The sequence below is a fragment of the Ascidiella aspersa genome, chromosome 6 (assembly GCF_963924565.1).
Source record: "Ascidiella aspersa chromosome 6, kaAscAspe10.2, whole genome shotgun sequence".
In the NCBI taxonomy this organism is placed as follows: domain Eukaryota; kingdom Metazoa; phylum Chordata; class Ascidiacea; order Phlebobranchia; family Ascidiidae; genus Ascidiella; species Ascidiella aspersa.
Genome location: NC_139452.1, coordinates 21,045,261 through 21,070,798, shown reverse-complemented (window position 1 = coordinate 21,070,798; position 25,538 = coordinate 21,045,261). Strand labels below are relative to the sequence as shown.

The 25,538-nt window shown below is 39.2% G+C and overlaps 1 protein-coding gene across 10 annotated transcripts; it reads right to left on the bottom strand.

Annotated features, from left to right (window-relative positions):
- Nucleotides 1–1,526: 1,526 nt before the first annotated feature.
- On the bottom strand, nucleotides 1,527–25,115 carry LOC146140716 (alpha-actinin-1-like). 10 transcript variants are annotated; one of them, XM_083391137.1, is made up of 23 exons: nucleotides 24,909–25,115; nucleotides 19,660–19,764; nucleotides 19,056–19,185; nucleotides 18,474–18,560; nucleotides 17,445–17,532; nucleotides 17,087–17,165; nucleotides 16,796–16,877; nucleotides 16,488–16,573; nucleotides 14,324–14,416; nucleotides 13,611–13,736; nucleotides 12,758–12,939; nucleotides 12,209–12,338; nucleotides 11,574–11,665; nucleotides 11,209–11,317; nucleotides 10,205–10,345; nucleotides 9,516–9,677; nucleotides 8,600–8,758; nucleotides 7,811–7,936; nucleotides 6,963–7,163; nucleotides 5,096–5,179; nucleotides 4,677–4,739; nucleotides 3,509–3,667; nucleotides 1,527–2,933 (listed from the first exon to the last, which is right to left on the bottom strand). In XM_083391137.1, exons 1-23 carry the CDS (start codon nucleotides 24,996–24,998, stop codon nucleotides 2,775–2,777), a joined length of 2,733 nt encoding a protein of 910 aa, XP_083247263.1. In that variant the 5' UTR covers nucleotides 24,999–25,115; the 3' UTR covers nucleotides 1,527–2,774. The 10 variants fall into 10 exon arrangements, with proteins under 10 accessions (XP_083247263.1, XP_083247265.1, XP_083247264.1 ...); XM_083391139.1 differs by lacking the exons at nucleotides 4,677–4,739; nucleotides 5,096–5,179 and adding an exon at nucleotides 5,664–5,747; XM_083391138.1 differs by lacking the exon at nucleotides 4,677–4,739.
- Nucleotides 25,116–25,538: the final 423 nt, after the last annotated feature.

The following is a 25,538-nucleotide window of genomic DNA, read 5'->3' as shown; positions in this document are numbered from 1 at the left end:
CTATAAAGTTGTGTAAACGTATAAACGGAAGGGGCAAGATCATAGAATATAATGTTAATATCAGAGGAACCTACGGGACAGCAATACTTCCAGTTTACCAACAACGGTTCTTGAATGTATTTTAGAACTGTGAGGTTCTTCCGAATGTTCTGTTCGATATTTAGCAGTTCTAGTTTTTTAAGTTGAGTATGGCAATAGCAAAATAACTAACTGATGGGGAATAGTTTAGCGTCCGATTATTTTAGGACAGTGTTTTTTAAACTGGTAATACATTTAGCCGAGGATGATTTTTTTGCAAGATTAAGTATATCTTTTGTGGTTTATATGAATTAACTACAGACCAGGGACTAGGATACCCAAACACAAGTCCGCGGAACATTGTTTCGTTGAATGATGTACAAACTTTTTTTCAGGGAGTCGAACCGGAACCGAACCGGAACTTTATGAACCGGTTTTGGGTCAATTTTTTCCGAACCGTAACCGAACCTGAACCGGTTTTTATAAGATTTTAAGGAGCCGAACCGGAACTGAACCGAATAATTTGAAAGTACCTGAACCTTAACCGAACCCGAACCTGTAAATAAAAGCGGTTCGCTCCTGCATGACGTCACAACTTCTATTTTACCGAGTCAAGTTACGCGATGTTCGAAATTTTGTGAAAAAAATATGAATATTGAATAAAAAATTCGTTTATTTTTTAGATATTTCAATATTGAGTTGCTGTTTTTTTAGTAAGTCACGGAACTTAGATTAAATGACTTACAATTCAAAGATTATTATCTACATTTATCGACCCACATTTTGAGATTTAGCGCAAATTTTATTGTATCTGAACCGGAACTTTATGAACCGGTTTTGAAAAAAAATGTTCGAACCGGAGCTGAACCGGAACTTTTAAAGTACTCCGAACCGAAACCGGAACTGAACCGGATTCCGAAAAAATCCTTGAACCCGAACCGAACCTGAACCGGAAAAGTCAAACGGTTCGACTCCCTGCTTTTTTTTGATTGTTTTCTGTCATGTATAGTCTGTTTAAACTAAATTGATTATCATGATTCATGACACATTAAGTGGTTATCAAGACACATTAAGGTCGACAGAATTAAAAAATGAAAGACTAAGTTAGTCTATAGTCGTTCCAAGGGGCTAATAATAATTACTTGCAATTAATGATCGGTCCGTTGGGTGACATTAATTGCAAACAGTTAGAAATAAGGGTTAAAGCAGTTATTTCTACAGTTTCCGCCTGTAAAAGTTTGATGTGAAAAGTGCTGTTTAACAACTTTGCTGTGTTATTTGTCAATTTACATGATACCTTGAAAATACGTACGACGAACGGTAGCGCTGTAGGGTTGATTAATTATTATGAACGAATGAACTAACAACCGGCAAGCAACTATATTCACTGATTCTCATCAAACACTGGGAAGAGAGAAGAAAAAATAAAATAAAAAGGTGACTTTCCTTTTAGTAAGGTTGTGTTGGACCTGAAGGTTCAACCGACTGTCCAGTCAACAAACCAGAAACTCTATATCATTGATTTTTATTAATAACATTAATTGCCCGCGTATAGGGTTTATGTACACAGGTGGCATGATCAGAATTCGCCAAATGTTGGGCGACGGGGAGGGTTGTGTGTGTGGGGGGAAAGGGGGTTTATTCTGGTCGGCCACTGGCCCAACATGCGCTATACATACAACAAACATATTGTGACAACTCTGATATAAACATAGGGTGCCTCCAGATTAGACACGATAGAATTTGTCATGAAAAAGTTGTGGCAATTACGGCAATCAACTTTATAAAATCAAATTTTGAAACCATGCAAAACAACGTGTTTAACGCGAAAATATGGAAGCCGCGCGATTCTTGGGTTTAAAGCTGGTCAAGGGTTTGCGCGAAAACGAAGAAAAACAAAATCCCAATTCGAATCAAAAACGAAATCGAAAAACAGCGGTAGCGCAGCAAAGACTAATTACTATGTCGATATTCTCGGGCAAAACACACGGTAAAGCGAACAAACGTGCCGGAGAGGGGGATAGTGCTTGATTATTGTGCGCTAACAGGGGAGATGTATATGGAGGAAGCGGTAGCTAGGATGAGGGGAGGCAAAAGCGAAAGGCACTTGGTTTGTGACGTCACAAGTATGAGGCAAGTGTTGCTGTAAGACATCGGGAGTGTGTACGAGGAAGGCAAACGTTTCACACCATTCTTGTTTTATTTTAATACAGCACTATTTTTGTTCGGGTGCAAACTCCTTAACCAGTTTGGGTTTTTACGCTGCATAAAATCTGCGTTCACTTGTTGAGGTTAAGGATTGCTAATGGCAGTTTAAGCGTTTACATGTTTTTGCTTATTAGTTGGGAAAGTGTGGCGGTTCGCATTGGCGACTTTTAAGGGCCAAAAACATAGAAAAAATTTCATGATCTTTGAACAAGAGCGCTGATTCAAACAATCTACATTCCAGGAACATTGAAAAGCGGGACACTGGGGTGATTTAAAAAGATAAACAAGAAAAACTTGATAAGGTTTAATCAGATTGTTAAAACAGGCGTAGAGCGATTTTTCACCTTTTGCCGAAAATGCAAGCACAGAAACGCCTGGACAAAGATCATTACATACAATATAGCATTCGCGACTCTTCGTCGGTTGTTTTTTCGCAGTATTTTCTTTTTTTCGTTTTCTTTAAGCAAACAAGTACATATAGAGAAAGAGAAAACAGTAGCAATCGGTTATCTCCTTCGAGCTCGTCAGCGCCACCCGCTGGCCGCTTTTTACAGATCCGATTCGCCATAGAGAGCGGTAGAGAAGCTCTGGTAGTCGAGGGCGTTAGGTGGGGCGTCGGCACCGTGGTAGGCGCTCATGCGTGAAATGCAGTACTCGGCCTGGTCTGGTGGAAGCTCTCTGCGAAGCTCGTCGGCCGTTATGAAGGGCTTAAGAAAGCAAGGGCAAGTTTAAAAACTCACACTTTAAGGCAGGGTGGGCAATCTTTTTCCAGTCGCGGCCAAACCAAACTCAGAAAGGTCTCTGCGGGCCGTTAAGTTTAAACTGTGTGACTGTAGACGTTACACATCGTATTTTAACAACCGCAACGACTGCTAATCAGGGATAACACCAAGGTACGCTATTTTGCAGTTGGAAAGGCGTCTATATAAACTGGATGTTACATTCGATGCAGTAACAAGATTTGCACAAATCGTTTGCTTTTATTTAATAATTGAAAATGCCAAAAAATACGAGAAATAGCCTCGTGCCCGGTTTGTAAACGAGGTCGACAGCAGCATGATTTTGTTATGGCCCGCGGGCCGCATGTCGCTCACCCCTGCTTTATGGTATAATAACGCAACTCCCATTTTTATGCAACAGCCTTTCCATGGCAGTTGACAATTTTTAATTAGAGATAGATCTACATACACTACAAACATATTTCTATAAACTTGATAATTTTCCGCTAGTCATTCAATACTTGGTTCGGCAAACGTGTATCTGTAATAGTGTCATATCTTACCTTGTCTCCGGCCAAAATGCGGAAGGACTCGATAACCTGCTCGGCGGTGTCGGAGTCGGTACTTTCCCGAGTCATGAAGTCGATGAAGCTCTGGAAGGTTACCGTGCCAGTGCTGGTCGGGTCCACCAGGGCCATGATGCGCTGGAACTCCGCCTCGCCCTTGTGCGGACAAAAAAGTGTTGTGTGAAAAAACGCGTGGTGGCGCAAAGAGTACATTTGTTAGCGAGTTCGAAAAGACACAGCAGCGCACCCGGTTGACAGCACGGGTTGGTGTTTAGACATTACAGGTTTGTTGCCGTTGCGTCTTTTCGTGTCGCGTTTTAGTTGCGAAAAATAGAAAAGTGCTTGTCGGTCCGTCACGTGACGATACCATATTTGGCTTCAAGAACATTTTCGGGGATCGCCGTTTGTTTTGCTAAAAAGTTTATTGATAATTTAGTTAAAATTTAGTTGCTACCAACGTAGACTGAGAAGCACTTATTAAAACATTTACTTGCGAGCGTCTGGTAAATATTATCAAAAACACATTATTTAGGTATTTCGAAAATTAGTTATTCGCAATTTTTCAATTAAAAGGTATTACTATATTACAATTCAAATTACATCGTGAATCAGTAACTATGACAAAAAATTAACATCTCTTAAAGAAACGACATGCTTCTTGTTGTTCATGCGAAAGATTATGTTTATATTTCACTTATGTTATAAGGTGAAAGCATACGTTGTATTGTTTTCACGTATTAAAGATTTACTTTGTGGTAACCTACTAATTATACTACCGTTTTGCAGCGGGTTAACGTAAGCGTTAGTGTTACAACACACACACAAGTTAAAATATAAGTTTTAAATCCGGAGAAGAAACAAGAAACATGGGTGGGTAAAGTCAAAAGAAAAGAAGATTCGTAAAAAACGCATTTTAGGGTTAAAAGTCTACAAGCGTTAATGAATGAAACTATAGCCTTCGCTGAGATAAATAACTGGTTAACAGTTACACGTTTGATGTTCAGTGATAAAGAAAAAAAAAACATTTTATTTTTTTAATTTAAATATGCAAGTGTAAGCATCGTAGGAAAACATCATTTACAGTTATCCCTATTCAAGAAGAATAAAGAATCGATCTTAATCTAGAAAAAGTCAGAAAGAGAAAAACAGAGGAAAGCAAAGTTACCAAGCGGTATCCCATAGAAATGAGCACAGCTGCGAAGTCGTCGGGTTCCAAACAACCCTTGCGCTTCTGTGAAAAGAAGAGTACAGAAGGTAATAGATAGAGTTTCGGGAGGTAAATGGTTAAAGTAAGTGCGGGTGTGGAGGGGATTTTGAGGTGGCGGGATTAAGTCTGAACACACAGGAAACCGGAAATCGGTAACCGAATTTATTTTTTTATGTTACCTTTTGTTAAACAACCCAGGAATATAAATCCCTGTAATATCTTAATAGAATTCAAAAAGTTTACACGGCTCATTTTAGCCCTAAACAGATCGAAAGTATCATAAACCCTGCCAACGATCTCCAACGACCCCGTGTGCTCAGAATCCAGATCGAAAGTGTCCGCCGGGTGGCGCTCGCAATCGCGGCCACCCCTTATACCTTTTCGGTTTTGTCGTCTACTTCGTAACCGAGCGAGGTCAGACAGCCCCGGAACTCGTCATTGCTTAACTGGCCCGACTGGTCCTGTTGTTGGTGTCGTTCGTAGATTGAATGGGGGCCGAAGAGGTAGTTGTCGAAAGTCAGCATGCAGCAAACGCAAGCACAAACACAAGAGCAGAAATTTTAGTTTTCCAGTGGTTAGTATGCACACTCCACTCGTGAAAGTGAAAGAGCGAGTTTGCTTGGTGAACAGTTATAGAGGTCGCGCACGGGAGCTGGTTTGGAGTGCTTTTTTTCAGGCGTGGCAGCGAGAAACCAAAAGTTTCGTATTTTAAAAGCCCATTTTTCGCGGACAAGGCCTAAATGTCAACCGTGATAATACTCGGTTACTTTCTGCCACTCTGAACAAAAGCACTTTCACGATAACCATGAACCGAGCGCTCACGCCTAATCACATGCATGTGAAAGCCCCCAAACAGGCTGGAGCGAAGTCCAAGTGGTTAGGCACGCCACTACGGCACCGAGTATATGCTCGTTTATGCCACTTATCGTGGACGCCTCGGGGTACCTGGGGGGTGTCTGGAGTGACGTCACAGCCATTGATAATGAGACAACCGCGGAAATTTTCCGAGGACAGCATTCCGTTCATGTCCTGTATTGGGTTTGGTGGATGCGATGGTGGTTGGTGACAGACACAAAAAAGCACAAATTGGTTATAATAAAAACACGGTACTGTCAGTTTGGCCGCCAATATCCGCAAGTTTATCAGTTTGAATAAAAGCCTCCGGTAACGAGACCCAAAAAGGAAAACTATCGAGCGATTTTTATGTGACATTAAAAAGTCGAAAAACTTGCAAGCGTTCTATCAGGCTAAACTAAACCAAGGCACAGTTGTTACGCAAAAAAAAAATAATAAGATGGAAAACGCAATTTTAAATAAATAATTTAAATAAAGGCCAGGGAAAAGCATATTTTTTGCAATAAATTAGCAAGATTTGCCCTTAGGCGTTTGTTTCGCAGCAGAGTTAAAGCCAATCGGAAGTACCACTACCTAATTCCTATACTAAAATATTCGTAAAATTTTGCACATTGCGGTTATCTATTTATAGGTGCCTAAAAAAAGCATGCTAGCGTGAAGTCTGCAAAAATAAAAACGTGGATTGGCATATCGTTAAGTACAATGTTTTGAGGTTTTTCCTCCGTTCAATGACTTCTGAATCCAAACATACAACAGGCCACAACAAACAACAGGTGTATAAACGTCACACGAATGAACGTGCAAGGTTGCATACGCTTAAACAAAAAGGTATTATGTCTATGTTAACTTGGCCAACCTTAAGTATACAACGCACAACAAATTAACACTTAAAAATATATACGTAGGTAAAATGTAAATAGTTTTAATCAAAATTCACATAGATTGTAGGTAGCCAAAGTTGAAGTTACATATACTTTTATAACGTCCACTAATAATTCGCAGATGGCAACATAAAATGCTATTTCCAACAGTGTCTAGGTCAGTGGTTCCCAAACTTTTTTAGCTTGCGGCGCACCATAAAAATCTTAAAATTTCGCGGCACAATTTTAACAGAACAACAATATGGTATTTTTACAATCGCCCTTAGCACACGACGAACTATATGTAAATGTCTCATGGATGGAGCGTATTTAAGTCAAAAATGCTTGCGTTTGTGCCTGTTGGTAATACAAATAACTTTTTTTTTTAAATTCGCGGCACAATTGGCAATCTCTCGAGGCACACAGTTTGGGAATCACTGGTCTAAGTCATTGCGCGAATAAACGGCGCGACTTTGTAAAGCAGAAAAATATTTAAAGAGAAAAATTCGGCAAGCAACGAGGCACGAACCCGGTCGAAATGGTTGAAAGAAGCGCGGAACTCGTTCATCTGCTCCTGCGTGAGTCCCTTGGCGTCCCGCATCAGGATCTGGTTCTCAACTTCGTTGGCGGTGATGGCCACGGTGGTCTTGAGGTGCTCCCAACCAATGCGAATGTGTTCCATCGAGTAGGTGGTGTGCTTGTTGCCGAACACCAGCGCACCCTGGACGCTCTGTTTTTCAGGGAAAGATTAAATAAAAAAAGAAACATTGGATGGAGCAGAATGGTTTGAGGTTGAGTAAGACGTAATAATAAGATCAAAGCCCATACAGAAGTAGGTATCACTTAGAACGTTTTAAATAGCTCTTTATACATTTTCAACATCTTGTATGGGCTTTTATACTCTTAAACATTTGATCTTTCGACTTCCGACTCGGTTAACGCTCGGGCTCATCAGGAACCAAATTAATTATGGGATATGGCTTCGATATACAGGCAAAACTTTTTAATTTAATTCAAGCTCAAGTATAGTTTACTTCATACTGTTAATTTTCAGTGACTTAACACTCCTCTCACTAAACCCTATTTTCTCAATAAACCCTTTTTTAAAGCTTAGTTGTTTTAAATATCCTCGCTCCAATAGTATTTTTCATTCATTAGAGGTTAGAGCCATCAAAAACAAGGTTAAATCTGTAAATGACAAAGTAATTGTTTTCTTTTCAAAACGCTACATCCCATTCAATTAAAAGTACAGCACGCCCTAAGTACTCAAGTTATCCGTTGAAAAAAAACATTAAAAAACGACTCATTATACCGTTATAACACTGCTAACGGCGAAGGGCTATTGAAGGCCCCAGATATGGAAGAATCCGCGCGTACCTGGTTATATCCCTCCAGCTCGTCGATCCTTGGTTTCTGCACAGCGATCATTCCCTCGTAGTTTTTCAACTTCTGCAAAACCTCCTCCAAACTTCCGACCATGTCCTGAGCGATGCGAGCGATTTCCTGCCACATGGGAAATCGGTTATGACTGAGAAATGGTGGGCCGTCGCTTGAGTGGCACGGTACTCTTATGGTTTAGTTGCCAAATCAGTCACGAATTCGGCCAACCACACAAGCACTATCAAAAAAGGCAAAGAAACCGCAAAAAAAGTAAGTTGAAATGGTCACACTTCCAGCAAAGTGTCCAGTGGCCTTGTTTGGCCACGTTTTCGCCTCTCTTTAATATCTTGCTGCTGGTTATGGTAAAAAATAGAATTGGCACATATGGCGATATAATAATACTTTTTACCCTTTAAAAGAATCGTTTGGTTTATTTATTTCGGAAAATTTTCATCCGCACGAAACAAGAATCATAAGTTTGCAACATTTAGTTTTCCTATTTGTGAAATAACAATGAAAGGATTTGTGCATCAAAACCGTGAACCACAGCTTGAACTGCAATGAACCACTGAGAGACTATATTACTGTACCTGTAACAAATAAGTGGGCGGCTTATTAGAATAGTGTATTAAACATAGTGAAAAATAATAAAATGTTCATCCGCACGACGTTTGTCATCCGCATTACAATTTATTTCATCCGCACAAGTGCGTACCATCCCACGGGTTGAAAAGCACTGTGCTAATGTAAAGCTGAGAAGTGACCATAAACCCGCCACTGCCCTACCTTTGTTCTTTCCTGAATCCAGTCTCCCAGCTCGTTTGCGAGAGCACCGAACTGCTTCCTCAATCGCTCATGGTTCTGTTGCTTGGCGAGTTCCTGTGTAAGCAGGGTGTCACGTTGTGGAACCAGATCGCGAACCATCGCCCACTTCGACTCGATATCCTGCAAGGTACAGGTGAGAACTGTTATGCTTGGTGGATTCAGTAAACGTTATGCTTGGTGGATTCGGTAAACGTTATGCTTGGTGGATTCAGTAAACGTGCGTGTGTTTGGAGTTGTCGGGAATGCGACAAAACGATTTTTGGAAGAAGTTTTTTGCGCACCATTTGAGTAACATTGTTTTTCAAGTTACTCTAAATTGGTATCGACAGTGGTAGCTTAAAATAGATTGGAGGACGGTTTAATCTCACCTATAGGTCATAATATAATGAAGAATCGATAGTGTCGCAAAATACGTTATTGTTTTCAACTTAACGACGTAATTAACTAGGCTACGCGTAGTCTTGGACCTTTTGGCGAATCATTTTGACCTGGGATAAAACGTCCCCGCAAAACTGACACTAACTAAATAAAAATAACGAAAATATAACAGTTCTGCTAAACATGGAGGCTTTTGACTAAAATGATTCGCCAAGGGTCTAAAGATCCTGCTTAGGCTAGTTAATTACGCCGTTAAGTTGAAAACAAAAACGTATTTTGGGATACTATCGATTTTTCATTGCATTATGAATAATATCATCCAGCAGTTTTATTATAAACAATCGACGTTTCAACTTTAAAAAACGATTGTTTATAATAAAACTGCTGGATGAGCAATACTCGGTTATACATAATGCCTGGCAGCAATAGCTTATTTAAAAAAAATGTTGTTCCTCAAATGGTGCACAAAGGATGGCAGGATTGCAAGGGGGTTTGTTACCTCGACAGTGACGGTGGTATAGGCGTTGACGCAGCTTTCCGGCGAGAGGTTGTACTGCCTCTGAATCTTGCTGATGTTGTTGAGCAGAGCGAGAATGCTCTCCTTCTCTTGTTGCGCTTCTGGGAGCGTTCCTTTGAAGTGCTCGTGAGCCGCAATCAAGCCCTTGAAGGCGAAAAAATAAGGTTTGCGGTCGTAAATAAAAATCCTGTTTATTCGCAAATCTAAGACCGAATGTTGTTTACAACCGAACAATTAACAGTGGTTTTTGAAGTAGAGGGATTTAATAAAGTGATTTGGAAAGGCTACGAAAAAGTGATTTGGAAAGGCTTACGCTACCTAAGAAATTTTTGTCTTAACAACTTTAATGAAATTTAGAATTGGTTGAAGCTTAGCATGTGCATCTGTGCGAGTAATCCCAGAGACTGAACCGCGTTGTTTTTAATGAAATTTTCAACACAATATTTGGTTTGAGAACGTTTGCATTATGCTGTTCATCACTTGCCAAAAAACATGTGGCTTAAAATTTAGTTTATAGGTTTCAACATACGTACTTCGTTGTGACAGATTAATTTTTTGACCGATTTAAACTAGTTCGATTTGGATCAAGGTCGAACAAATATTGTCGATATTCCATGCAGCAACCTAATGCCGGCATGCAATTTAATAAAAAAAAAACAATTTTAGCTAACCGTAATCTCGTCGATGGTATGAACGATGAACATGTCCTCCAGATCCTCTTTTGCTCCCTCCATCCAGTTGTTGAAGGGGGCAGCTCGCTTGGCAAACTCGAGATGCTGTTGTTCAATCGACTCAAGGATCTGCTCCATATTCTGTGAACGTAGAGAAAAATTAATTTTACAGATGAAGTCAGTTAACCAGCAGAGGAAGGTCTCTTTGCAAATACTCTGTTTTATTTATTTTATGGTGGCCACATATATAGCCGTTCGTTTAGATCATGGGTTTTCAACCTTTTTTTTGCTCATGGCCCACTAAATTGGTAAAAAAGTGGCGTTGGACCATTATTAACTTTTAATGAAAAACACCAACTTTCAACAACACAATAAATTATTAAAGCTTGTACATTATTTCAAATGTGTTACGTTCCCAATACTAATGGCGAGCCCCATGCGAGTAGCTCAATAAATGAAGTGGGGAAGCAAATATCAAGGACAGCCATTAGAAAAGGAGCAGTCCATAATGAAATGCGCCGAAGGCGCCGAAAATTTCACGTAGTACATTCCTTTATCTTCTGATTTTGCGGAAAACCTCTGGTTTAGATATTACCTAGTTTTATTTTGTTGTGCATCAATGCAGTACAGTTTTGTGCACCAGGCGGATAGTACTTGTATTTAAAATAATACAATATGGATTAGCGGCTTTCGCGCACGTCAAGAGTTTTAAATGGGAACAATATTCGTACAACATGTGTAGAAACATTTAAATCATTATGGTTATTTGTAGTAAGGATATTAAAGCCCATACAGAAGTAGCTATCATTTTGAACGTTTCGAATATCTCTTTATTATTTTTCAACATGCTAACTACTTCTGTAAGTCTTTCTACAGCCTCCAACCATAAACCATTGTGCTCCAAAGATTATGAGCATTGCAATATAATCCATCCACAGAATGGTTAGCAGTAAGCAGTAGACATGATACCCAGCCCATCAACAGTACGTGGAGATAAATGTTACCTCGAGTGTGTTCCTGCGCTTCTGTGTGGTGTCTCCCAGTGTGTTCCAGCCCTGGCAAATCTGGTCGCACTTCTCGTTAATCAAGGCTGCATCGTGGTAGTCGAGATCGCTAAAATGCAAAGCAGTTGCTTTTCTGAGCCTCACGTATGTCTTGTTAAATAGACAGAGAGGCTGCTGAAGTCTTAGCCATTTTTTGTTTACCTATTTTTTCACGTTTTTTCGCAAGAATGCGATAGTACTGTATAATACTAAAATATGTATAAATGGTTAGGAGACAGTTTGCGTATTGTGCATTAAAACTATTTTCCCTTATGCCATATAGTTTGGCCGACGAGTGGATTTCAGGTACTGTCATTCGAACTTACTTAAGTTCTTGCGCAATGGCGGCAATCTGTTCGACACGGTCTTGATGAGCGGCCAAGTCGCTTTCGAATGCTTCGTGCTTCTTCATCAGCGCCTGAACACAAAACACGATCAGCACACTACGTTCAATGCCAGCAAAACGGGGCCAATATCGGTTGTTCTCTATTGTAAAGCGCACTTTATGAGCGTGAAGGCATACCGGACAAGGCCTACACGTCATGTTTAATATTAGGGTTATTTCAAACACAATTAAATTGTACAATGTGCGTCAATAAGGCAACGCGAATATCATAAAACGTGCATAAGGTATTACACTGGAAACTTTATAAGAGATTAGAGCAAAATTCTGATATTGTACAACGCATCAGGAAATTAGAAATATACAGTTACAACTAATTATACGGCAAAAAATTCACATTATTGTTCTATTATTGCCCTAAAACAATGAATAATTGCAATAGAGGATTTAAAAGTGTTGGTTTTGGGGGTACATAGGCTGTGCCTAAAAATACGCTTGCGCTCATTTTATTTTTATTTCACCTGGGCCAAGACCTGCAGCTATTGCGTAAAAATTGGCAAGCGTTGGGAAAAGCGGGGGAAAATAAACCTGCCATATTTTGGATCCACGTAAACTCACCTTGAGTTCTTGCAGAGAGCAAGACTGGCAGTCGTTGGAGTTAAGAGCCTCTTCCTTGCCATCAGCCCAGCTGTTGTGGATGCCCGCTTTGTGGTAGAACTTCTTTGCCAAATGGTCAAGACGCTCCAGTCTAAAGGAAAGTATCAAGTGGGGCTTTGGTTCAAACCGGCATTTTAAGATGGGATACAGACGATTCCTATGGTATGGTTTACGAAACAAACTTAGTGTACTACCCTAACAGGTAAACCTTTTAACAGTCAATAAGAAGTACCCAGAATTTGTTTTTCGTAAATCTGGGCAAAACTTGATAATGAATTGCAAAGCCAAAAAGGTCGAGTAGATCGACATCATCTTGATTAGTAAGACGTTTTGATACGAGCTTGTATCATGTTCAGTTAATGTGACTGAGAAGCAATTCAAGACTTACTTATAAAAGAGTGGGACGCAATTGTTATCAGTCGGAGTTTCTATAGTTGAAGCATTGGGCAAAACTTTAAAATGATAAAAGCATCCTCAACATCTGCGATAGTGCAAGTTCGCCAAGCCTACCTTCGCATCTCGGACAGAAGCCACTCCTCGTATCCTTTCTCGGCGCCCTCGAGTCCCTTCCAGGCATTGTGGATGTCCTGGACCAGCTTGCCGTCGGATGGCATGAAGGCGGGACGGTTGCTCAGACGCAGTTTGGTCTGCAGCGTGTTGTAAGCCGCCTCCAGCTTTCCCTTGTCGTCAGTCTGCAAAGAAAAGAGAAGGTTTTAGATTAGAACTCGGGCGAGTTTGGGTAACAGCTTAAACAATACAGAAAAACCCTACGCTACTCTGGTTGGAAATTCTTACTACACAAGAGAGAATTAAAATCCCAACTTGTTCACACCTAGTCACGCCAGGAGCAGTCTACGTTAACCCAGTAGTGATAAACCAGACGAAGACCTAGAGCCCCATTCCTGCCATAAAATTATTGTGTTGCCAACTTGCCAGAACAATGCGTACGTGTTATAAACAATTTGTATTCAGGTTGGAAATAGTTGAAAAATGTCAGGCGATTAAAGCTTTCAAAAACAAAAGAAAAGTAATATAGACAAGCCGGGGCTGCAAAATGACTCTCCAACAAGTAAATAGATGTTGCATAAACTGAGCGAAGATTCGCAATTTGGAATGCTAGGTTAATTTTTCGGCAACTAAAAGTTTTTACGCTATTACGACAAATGAGAATCCCATTTTCATGGATTTTGTTCAATAAGTTAAAAGTGACTAAGTAGCTACTAATCCAAACACCATTTATCCGATTTCAGCGACTTTAGTTTTCCACATCAGCAAAGAGCGGGCAGATGACACTGTGTTAATTTCGCTAACGCATCGCGAAATTGCACAAATGGCATAGCAAGCGAAAAAACGCCAAACGAACCTTGGGTGGTTTCTGGTTCCTTCTGTAGTCGCGGAAGTCGTCCAGCTTTTTCTGCACGCCTTCCATGGTGTTGTCAGTGCAACGATCCTCGAGCCATGGCCGCATACGAGCGATCCACTCAAGTAACTGCAATAAAAAGGCGGTACTTTATTTATGCGGCTCGCAAAAAATGCTGGGAGAGGACACACTTTCTCAAAGAACTTTGCAACTCGTAAGCTTTAATTAAAATTTGCAAAAAGTTAAAGCCGACGGTATTTCACAATGCTATTAGCAGGGGTTCTTAACCAGGGGTACATGTTCCCCTTGATGGAACGAAGCACCAAAGCAGAGGGTACAACATACTGAGTGAAATTTCGTGCTATTTAGGCATATTTGTGAAGAATGCGTAATTTTGTGTGTTGTAAATGTTGTTGAACTTACAAGACTGTTTTTAACGCCTGCATTCAACACGTAAGTAATAATTACACTGCGTTTAATTTTATGATTACGACTTTGTTTACTTTCTATCGAACATTGTAGACAGGGGATACGAAAAAGTTTGAAGAAAACACTGCTATTAGGAAAGCTCATTGACCAAATGTAATAAGCTGTGTACAATCTACTGATAACCCAGAAGACTAAAATAAAACAATACATTCTGTCGACAAGGAAAACGACTTGTAAATAAATGTTTATTAGAATAATAATACGAACAGAAAAAAAGGGTTACTCACGTCAGATGCTAGCCTCTCATATTCGTCCATTAGGCGTTCGTTGTCCTGATTTACACCCAACACTTTCAAGATGCGGTTGGCTGCAGTCTCGGCCTGTCGAATTAGTTCAAATAAAAATGTTACAAAAAGGTCTTTTCATTTTTTGTTTAAAATAAAAAAATATGCAATTTAATTTTTTTAGAAAAACGAATTATTTGTACAGTTAAGTTGACAAGCCAAAATTATTAACAAACATTTTACACAATACGTAATTTATAGCAAAAATCTATTTTACTACATACTACACACTATATATTTGTACTCAATATACGCAAAACAAGCCCACAGGAAGCGAGTTTGAAAATCAGTTTTAAAGAAAGAAAAGCGGAAATAAACGGGAACAGAAAGAAGGACAACTTCTGTTTTTGATAATCTAAGGCTACCTTGTCGTTGCCAGAAAAAGCGTGATAAAAAGCAGCAACATAAGTCATGATGGAACGCTCGTCAGGTTTGGCCATGTCAACGATGTCTGTTACGTCATATAGGTGATGAGGGGAAGATGACGAAATACAACGGTGACGTGACAAAGATGAAGATGACGTTGTGAGAAAGAAGAGAAGCGGAAAAGTGAATCGAAAAAAATAAAGAAAATGTCATGGAGGAGAATGCATTTAAAAGTTTTAAAAACGCAAAAAGGTTTAAAAGAAGTCAGGAGAGTATAAATCGGAAAGATGGAAGAAAATGTCGGTGAATGTCATGAAATAGACTGTATTAAAAAGTTTTAAAGACGCAAAAAGGTTAAAAGGAAGTCAGGAGAGTACTATAATCGGAAAGATGGAAGAAAATGTTGGTTTCCCAGCAGTCATAGACAGAACATAAAGTTTTTTCATTAAAAAGCTAGACTGTTTCCACTTAAAAAGAAAAACCAGCTATCTCCTAATTAAAGAACGCTGAGCTGATTGAAAAATGGGAGGATCATTTGATGCACGATTCACACGCGAGCAAAATGGAATAAAATCAAACGTGTTTAAACCGGTTTTTGATCGGCAAAAGCGTGGTAGAAGCACGACACGTAGGTCATGACCGACTTCTCATCTGGATAAGGAATTTCCGACATCTCTGGAAAAGAAGGGGCAATATATTTCCTCACGTCGTGTTACGCGCTGAGGTCGTAACCGCAATGTTTAAAAAGCAAAGGCTATTCTCGGTGGTAAAGCCACATCAAATCGTACTTAGGGCAGTTTGGTGCTTGCTGAGTTGCTCCTCTGGACGGTGGTTAATAGTTAACCGGTAAATATTACCAACGTTTTCTCCCTTTAAATTTACGACTGGCGGTCGGTGAAGGGTGAGATCACATGAAAGTCAGTGGCAAAAGAATATTGCATTTTTCCACCGATGAGATTTATTTTTTTAAGACTTTTTTTTTCGATACCAACAAACGATATTTTGGGAGAAAATTGAGATCCGGTTTGTGACAAAAAGCTAAAATATTTTGATTAAACGTAAGGGAAAGTAATTTTATGAAGGAAATTTTGCGCTGGGGCACCACTGACCATGGTCGAAACATTTATAATGTTTGTGTACAAAGAATAGATTAACTGATTCTAGTATAAAAAAATCAATGTAGCGGACTAATAATAAAATAGCGTCTAACATATGGGTAGCGTCGTGTTGAATTCTAATAAACCATAAAGCGGCCGTATATCCAAACATGCCTTGTGAATTATTAAACGCGCAAACGGTATTGGAAAACACAAACATACCAACGAAACAGAAAGTAATACAGTCATCATAGAAACTAGTCTTAAAATCAAACAAATTAGCTGCTTGGAAAAGATAACGATGTGTATCGCCCCAGTCATGAACAAAATTCAAAGGGGATAGATTGTCAGTCATCACGCAGGTTTTTCGAACGATGGAAATTTCCATCGTGGGTATTTCTCGTCGATGAAATAGAGTGCATACTGCTAAGATTAAACCAAGTTGTCATCACCCGGGCAAGAAAGTCTGAAAAGCGTTTGATTTTTTAAAGTTCGCGTGGTAGGGAAACTTTCCTTTTCGAGAGGATCGAAAAAAGAAAGAAAAAATACAGAATTCGAAGCAAAAAAGGCGAGTTTTAAGCGTTAGAGAAAAGAGGCGGGGCTGTTTGGTAACTATACTGCAAGCGACGGGCCCACCACCGTACCTTCTGCGCCCCCGAAAAAGCATGGTAGAAGCAGGACACGTATGTCATGACCGCTCGTTCGTCAGGCTTGGCCATTTCGACCACCTCTGTTTAATTTAAAAATTGCGTTATTTCGATTGGGGTAGGAGGTTGCAGGTACACTACACGCGTAGGAAAACCTACTAAACTGGTGAATAATAATTATTTTTTTTATCTATTTAAAAACTACTAGTATTACCATGGTAAAAAACACAAACTTAACAGTTGTACACATAGCAACAATTTTATGTATAATACCAATAGGATGTATATTTATTTGCCACACAAACCTTGAGCATCCAACATCTGGGGAATATCCAGGTGCTTTTCGGCCACTTCAAAGGCAGTTTGCAAGTTGGTCAGAGGATCGTCCTATCAGACAAACGACTTATGTTATTTATTGCAAAGTATTATAGTGTGTTTCAGGAAATCAACTCGAAACGTACGTTTTTAGTTTTTAGGCCGATAATTATAGTCTATCAAACTCTAAACTAAAGGAACCCGAAAAAAATTGCACATAAAACTAAAAGCAATCGGTATCCCACTAAAATGTCCTAATCTCGTCTTAGTGTTGCACCAACCTTGCGAAGTTTGTCGTAGTCAATGAGGTCGGGCCTGTGACGATGGATAAGGGCACAGAAAGCCAGACCATCCTTCCAACTATACAACGCATTGGGTTAGTACTTTTTAAACAAAAGGTAGTACGAGACACGCCTTTGTCAGCAATGCCGGTTAATTTTTGATAACTTAACAGGCTGAAAATGCCACAGAAAACATTCAAATATAATTAACTTTTAAATAAAATTTGAACTTTGCCCTTTAATTAAAATTATTTAGTTCGAATTTCTTGCGAAACTTAAATGTTTATTAGCTAGGGTAGTTGTTTGACCGTTTTTTGTTATTAATTTATTTTTTATGTAGGCGAAAGCTAAACCTTACCTCATATGGAAGTTCTGTACATTTACATTCTTGTAGGGAGCTGTCTTTCTCTGGCACCACAGCAACAAGCCTTCCTTGGCCGATGATTCTATCGGTGACCAACATTAAAGTATTAATAAGACTTCCTTTCATAAACGCATGGGCGAATAACAATTTCAAGTATATGACTAATTGTTTAGATACATTACCTTTTAAAACCATTCGGACACATATCCACTGTTTGCCACCACAGCAATAAAAGTATAAAAATAGATCATCGTAAACAAGTTTAAGTGCGTTGCTTTTGCGGAATGTATGAGGATTATACAATGAAAACGCTGGACAGCATGTCAAACTTTAAAGGGGGTATAGCAGAACAGACAAGTGCTCTAAGGCGTTCATAAAGACTGGAGCTTGGTGTTGGGGAAAAATGACCCCTACACCAGGCTGAGAAACTTTGCTATTTGCTAGCGAAGAAGGCCGGGCTACTTCGAATAAGGAAGCATTATAGAGCGGAAGAGTGCCTTATCGTCTTACTTCCTTTAGCAATATGACGCGCCTACTATATATGCATGCAAATGGCTAAACGGGCGTGTCTCAAAACAATAAGCGGGGTTGCGAAAGCATCTGAGCAAAAATACAATAAAAAAATATAATTTGAAGTGCGTATGATTCTTTAATGCTGTGGCATGTAACTGTCTTTGGTTATTTATTGCATTATTAGATACGCCATTATGGATGCAAATAAAAACATAATGTTATGGTGGGTTCCAGGAAAACACTCAAAACGACATTTCGCAATTTACAGACGTTTTAGCAATAACTCATGTCATCATCAGTGTGAAAATCAAGTCTTAATTTCAGTGTAAAAATCAAGTCTTAAGTGTCATAGAATGGAAACAAAAATGTAACAATAGCAGCTCAATGATATCAGCAAGCAGGTTTCGTCCAGCACATTCACTTACAGAAAAGCAAAACGTCGTGTACTAAGTGGCTGGTTAAGCACTCAATCTAAACAGAGTGTACTAGAAAGTTTTAAAGGACGCTAACCTTCGACAGAAATGTCTTGGATGGCAAATCGCAAGATGATAGTCCAGATCATACCCAGGGTCATTTTCACGTTGCCGTCGCAAATTTCTGAAAAAAAATAAATATTTCGTTTGGTCGTGTGTTTCAAAAAAACCCAATTGACTGGAAAAAACGAGGTACATGTCAATTCAAGTAACGTTGGAGTGAGCCCAACTAAAACAACTTTACTAAATGACTACATAGAGCAAGCCAAGCTTATTTGATTGTATTAAAAACAAAAGTCTGACACGTATTTAAAAATTTAACTGGCGATGTAATAAAAAAAAATGCTTAACGAAGATGTTAGAAAACGACTTGCAATATTATTCGTACAACTCTGAGGAAGCCCTTACCCTAATCAAGTTCCCTATTCTGTTCAGGCTTACACATTATTTTTATTGTTTTCAATTTTCAAGCAATGTAATTCTTTATGACGCAGAAAACGGACGTTAAAGTCGTTGGTTTTAGATTTTAATACAGGTTTAAACGAATAGCAAGTGTAATCCAGACCCAAGGTCTCTAAATAATCAGTCACAGCTTTAAATCATTTCCCAGATCACCCACCTTCGGCGCCAATGGACACGAGCCTTACGCCCTTGCTGGCGATGAAGTCCAGTGCCTTGTTGACGTTGGCGATTTTGTGGAATCGCATTTTGCCTCGGTCGGGTCTGGGCAGATGTTCTCCTGATATTACCTGCAAAGTAGGAAAATTTAATATACCGAGTAATACAGCAATTATTGGGTTCTTAGCCATATTTTATTATAAAGTACCGGAACAGCGCTTCTGAGGTTTCTGTTAGACCAGGGGTTCTTAAACTGTTTTTACCACGGACGCCTAATTTTTTTTTTTGCTTCACACGGACCAGTAAAGGCAAGAAATTCAGAAATTTGCTGTTTCCGGTCCAAAAAATAGGAAATGAAATAATGTTGAAGTATATTCAGTACAAAAACGTTACATTTTTAACTAAAGCCTACTCTTTTCTTCGAAAAATAGATTGCTTGAATATACAATAATAGTTCAATTAGGCCTTTATGGACCCCCTAAAACTAGTTCACAGACCCCTAAGGAGTCCATGGATCCCAGTTTAAGAACCCCTGTGTTAGACAAATTCAAACGAAATCATTTAAATCTCTAATTTCAGAGTGTTAACAAAACATCAGATTTTACCTCCAGGAGCAACATAAGTTTAAGTCCGTTCCTGAAATCATCTTCGATGGCCTCAATTTGAGTTCCGGCTTTTCTCAGATGGGAATTACACCAGGCAGTAAACGTCTGGAAAAGAAACGTAATATCTTTACCAGACGAGTAAAACATAAATCTAGGGAATTAGAAATATTTAAGGAAGCGTTTGTGAATAATGTGTGTATTAGAGTAAGAAAAAGTGGCAGCATACAACCAACATTTGGACAAATCATTGGTCAGCACAACCACAAGTATCGTAAATAAACTTTACACAAAACAAAATATGTGTTTTAAATAGGTTATGCTAAAATATTAATGTTTGATTAAATAGATAAAAACAAAACGTTGACAGTTAATTTCAACATCAGCACGGCCAAAGCCTAATCCGTTATTTTAAAATAAAATGATCACACACGAGATAACTACTATCATGACAAATGTCCGACGTTGAAGACGTTACATAGGTCGCACAGGGCGTCCGAGCACGGCCAGTTTTGTTTGCACAACAGGCGGACACGTGTTTGCTGAAGCTAACCTGTGGACACCGGTGCCCGGCATGCCTTCCATGCTTGATTAATCAGGCGCTTTGCAGGCGGCCAGCAGCGTCAGCCCACTGACTGGCAATTGACATCTTTGCACCAAACATGCCAAATCACACAAATTGTACTTGATAGTTTTTGTAAGGTTTGTGTTTGCAATTTTCGTGGCGCGCTATTTGCAATTTCAATGTTTTACAAATAATGTTTTTATCCGACATATTTTAAAGTATGTTGAACTATTTTCATATATGTGGAAGTCAATTTAGGTCAAAAGTTTAAAGCAAATATATGCAAATAGTCTCGGTTTATGGACTTTGCCAACGCATTAAGTAACAAATTGTAACAATCAGTTTCGTTCTGGGCTTTTGTCGATAATTTGTTTATTGTGTCGAAAAAAATATTGCATACAAAGGTTTTGTGCTATTGGTAAAAAGCTTAGTGCGCTGAAACTTTGTATGTTTTGTCGACGTTGGCTAGGTTACATGTGAAATGGACACGGAAGACAAGCGAACATCTTTCCCTTGCGACTTTAAGCTGCAAGCGCCCATTAACTGGCAGCTAACGTGTATGGCCCGGTTATTTTCTCTCCAGTTGTCGGGTTACAGTAACGCCGGTCAACGTGGAGGCCTTAAGGCAAAACGCGCACACATTAACGCGTCAAAATCGCAGCCGTGTGCGCGCATGTTACTGGGGAAGCTAATAAATAATGGTACATCTCGACGGGCGACGCGGCACGTTTAGAAAGGTGCAGGCTCCCATGTGCCACGTCCGACACTTGTGAACCGAGTTAACCTGGAACCGTTGCACGCTGATCGTTCAAGCGTAACAGCAGTCTGGCTGCGTCACAGCCGACAGCTTGTTAGTGGCGATTTAGAACGCCAAATGCGGGATTATGGTTCCGGCCTAATTTGGCCAAGTGGTTTGCCACTGCGCAATTTACGCAAATTGGTAAAATAGCCATGCACTTCATTACCAAGACGAGGTAAGCGCCTCTGTTTATTGTTTACGTTTAGCACCGTTTAGCACCACTTTTAATTTACCGAATGCTAAATGGGATAAGCGGGACTGCAAGAGGATAAGTGCAATAGTGCATTGACAATGGCGAAAAACAGCGAGAAATTGTTCCCCGTACTTCAAAGCAAAACCAAAAATTGTAAATCACAGCATCTAAAAAAGCGATGCTCACTGTAAACACAACAAATTAAAATAATTTACACAAAAACAAAATGCGGACGGGAGATGGCAACGCTACACGGAAGCTCTATTTAAAGTAGTCGATCACGTAGGCCTTCAAACCCAAACAATGCGGATTTGCATAACAGGAAACTGAGGGCGCGCACTTTTAAAACAGTTGGTGGCTTAAGGTCCACCTCACTAAATTCCGACGGTCCGCGGTGCAGGAAATAGTGATCAAGGCTAATATTTGAATACAACGAAACGCAGCAAAGGGCAATCATTGCGTTTCGAACTAATAACTTGTGGCGACCCGGTCGGCAAAAATGTAAATTAAAAATACCTTACTGTAGTTCAGCGGACACTAACATTTTTTCATCAAATGTCGGCCAACATTGAATAGCGGGCAAACCTATTTTTGTGTCACACTTTAATGAATTGATTATTATTATTATTATTAAACAAAGAAGACATAAAAATGTAATAAAACGTATAGTGAGAATGTAATAGTGCGATAATATCGTTTCAGAGCCTAAAAGCGACACTAAGGTGGTCTCGGTCCCGACTTATTACGAAATGTTTACCATGATAATCGATCCTACGCAGCGATGTCTATACGTTAATAATATAAAATCGAAGGTTGCAAGTTCGAGGTAAATAACTTAAAATGGAATTTTGGCCTATAGCTTGACGAAATATACCTTTAAACGTTTAAATTTAATATACTTTGTTTAAGTATGTCAATGACGTAATTTCATATCGGATCAGATCGCGACATTCTTTGTCCATAACATCGTGTATCGGTATCGGAATAAAATGTCACGCCTCAAACATCCCAATAAAGCTCAACAACATTGTCCTTTAATTTTTTGCCTGAAGAATTGAACCGCCGTAGTTTGGTGATCTGTCATTGCGTAAATAGTTGTGTAAATATCGATAGTAGTGAAGTACAATCACACAGACGTTGATTTACTGCATTGGGTAGTGTGAAATAAATGTTGGGTAATTATGGCGCAATTATCAATGATATTCAACGAAAGACACATAAATACTATATTAAATAACATTCTTCGTTAAAGAAATCATTATCGGTATGCAATATTTCAATTCCAATATGAGTCCGTCAATCCGTACGACTTGAACAACATCTGGTAGTTTTAATTGCGTACTAGTGCCTTTACTGTTGGTTGTTGTTTTTAACATATAGTGTGCGAAACTTTGTCAGTGCACCAAGCAGCTAAAAATAAAACGACGTCACGACAGTTGGCCATTCCAATCACAATCGTTCCTCTTATAAGGATAAGAAATCATTCAAATTTTTTTCGTGAAATGATGTTTGGAAACAGATATTTTAGCTTTGTCGATATCACGTTTTATTAAACACAGCCGTGGTTCGTAAATGGTCGATCACAAAACACGTCGAATCAGTAAAGCTTTTTACCATAAACCGAAATGTAGGGATCAAAAGATAAAACAAACTAGTTGTCTCCAAAGTTTTTTGAAACATAAATCGAACCGAAATTGTACCTGCCTAATTCGGAAATTTTATCTTTACAGTTTTGCTTGTATTTTGATGGGACTACTGCTTTAAAAACATGTAATGGAATTTATAATTCTAAAATGTATATTTTTTAAACATGAAATTCAACCAGAAAATCGCGTAAATGATTTTGTGCAAAGAAAAGTGGATTTCGGTTGGACCACAAACGGGAATGCAGTTTTGGTAAAAAAAAAACAACCTAAAACGCAAACTTCGCGACATTCCTAGGGACTGACGAAACGAATGATACGCCGTAAAGAAGTAAAACAGTCGAGAAAGCTTATGGTACCGCCACATCAGCCTACGGGCGCTGTGTAAAGAGTTTTGCTTGGGAGCGATACAACTGTACACTGAAAACACATCTAGGACCGGCGAAGTGGTCTCGTACAAAATAGCGGCTCTAAGGAGCAATAAAGAAACCAGTTGGGAGCGACAAGAGGCCGTATTAACCCGAGCGATTCCTTTTATAGACAAGTAAATGGCGTGCCGCGCAAACGCACAAACCGCCATAACGAACGCAGTGGTCGAAAAGCGTCGATTTCTGAACTTAAGAGAACGACTCTTTCGTATACTTTAATTTGGGAGATTAGCACTTTAAAGAGTGCCTAGCGTACCACAAAAACCAAAAATGACATTTTTTTGTTTTGTTGTTGTTTAACATGAATAACCGTTACGAGAAATCAAAGACAACCGAGGAATTTCGACCATTGGTCAGCGACTACCAGTTACGACATACAGGATAAAAGGTGCATAACCTTGGAAAAAGTGCAAATTTTTCTACATATCTTCCGGGAATGGCCACTAAAATACTCTTTCTATTATCGCTGGCAAAAATCGGCCGAAGCCAGCCTTTTTTAATTGGGAAACGCCTATATGGAAAAGCAGTGGCGCGTGAAAGCATGGCTATCTCAAATTCTGGCGCAAATAAGCAAGAGAGAGGGAAACTTTACGCTTTGCCGGTGAATAATAGAGGCACGTCGTTTTGGCGGGATGCTGCAGGTAAATGGCTGATACATCTTTAGTTCCCTAGGAAAAGCCTCGGCTGACTTCATCCACTGTGTTGAGTTGGAAACTCAAGAACCAAAAAAACTTAATAGTGGACGGATGCAAGCCCATCTACGCTTTACGTGGGGGTTACATATTTAAAAATAATTTATGACTTGGAGTTATTACACTACTTTGTTATTATAAAATAGACATGTATGTATTGTAAAATTTAACACATTACTTGGATTGCCTACTTTAAAAGACGTACTGGCAATGGTCCAGTCTGAACGGCAATCAAAATTATAGCGGGATACTTCGCAGCGCAACAGATATTACAAAACTATTTTAAAACAACGATCGCCATTATAAGACCAGCTAATAATGTTAAAACTTCGGGTCAATTTAAAACAGCAGATCTATTCATGGGCAACGAATTACTATGAATAACGAAATACAGGACGTTCTTTGTTTTGTGTATGATTTGTGACTTTACAACGGAATTAGACGTACCAGGAAGCAGGCTGTGGCTATGAAACTTCACCGGCTGCAAACCGTAACAGAATCACCACTACATTTGCCACGAGCATAAAGTCTAGTGTGACAATGCTTCTGTAATAACAAATTGGGAGATTTTATAGACTTTATTTCAACCGACCCACGTCTATCCGAATTCGAATGGCGGTGAAGTCGTTTGCGTGATGAAAAACGGAAAATTACTAACTAGTAGGTGCCCTACAAGGCAAATATCTTTATAAGTTGGACTTATTTTTTTATTAAAAATCGCTGTGGTGCGAAACTCTTAATGAGAACTTAATTTTTGGTAAATGCTTGTCGTTCTAAACACCGAAAGAGCAATATACAACTACCAAGTAGACTACTTCGTTTGCAGCAACGCAACCTTAACGTATTCGGACCCAAAGTTGAACGCGTGGTACAAAGCTTAATCCAGATGTAAGGAACAACACAACACAGTAAAATAAAACAACGGTACTTACCTTTCTCTGTTGCCTTTCCCAGGCGGGGTCCAGCAGACCCTCTCTGTCCCAACCCTCCTCTTGTTGCATGTAGTTAGTTTCGTCATCCATCGCGATTTTCTCGGCCACAGCTTTTCAATGACGGTGGGGATTTTCCGAGAGTGATTTTTTTCAAAAATCGACCTCACTCAACACTTTTAGGGCAAACACACAAACTCGCTAACACCTGAATCTAGGTGAAAAGAAAACAAATAAATATATTTAAAAGTTTGAAGCATAATGGTTGGAGGGTGCAGTAAGACGTAATAAGGATATCAAAGCCCATCTAGAAGCAACTATCATTTTGAAAGTTTCGAATAACTCTTTATTTATCGATGTTGAAAATGAATAAAGATTATTCGAAACGTTTAAAATAATACCTACTTCTGTATGAGTTTTGAAATTCCAATTATAGATTTAAAAGTAGTATTTAGTTATAAGGAATAGATTAAAATCCTGCTGATTTCAGCGGTTTTGACAAAGGGCCTTGGCTGCATACTTATGTTTAAACAATCTGACTAACGAACTGAAATGGCACTCTATGAGCGCTTGTAAAGTTGACGAGCGGACATTCGCTAACGTTGACGATAGGCGAGTGAGTGAGGACATGTT

What these genes read in the sequence shown, in the direction of transcription:
- LOC146140716 (XM_083391137.1), bottom strand. Translation starts at nt 24,998, where the DNA reads ATGGATGACGAAACTAACTACATGCAACAAGAGGAGGGTTGGGACAGA. An exon ending in GCCATTGCGCAAGAACTTAA is followed by an intron (nt 11,318 to 11,573) that starts GTAAGTTCGAAT and finishes TTTGCATTTTAG; the next exon opens with CGATCTCGACTACCACGATG. An exon ending in TAGACGACAAAACCGAAAAG is followed by an intron (nt 4,740 to 5,095) that starts GTATAAGGGGTG and finishes TTTTCACAGAAG; the next exon opens with CGCAAGGGTTGTTTGGAACC.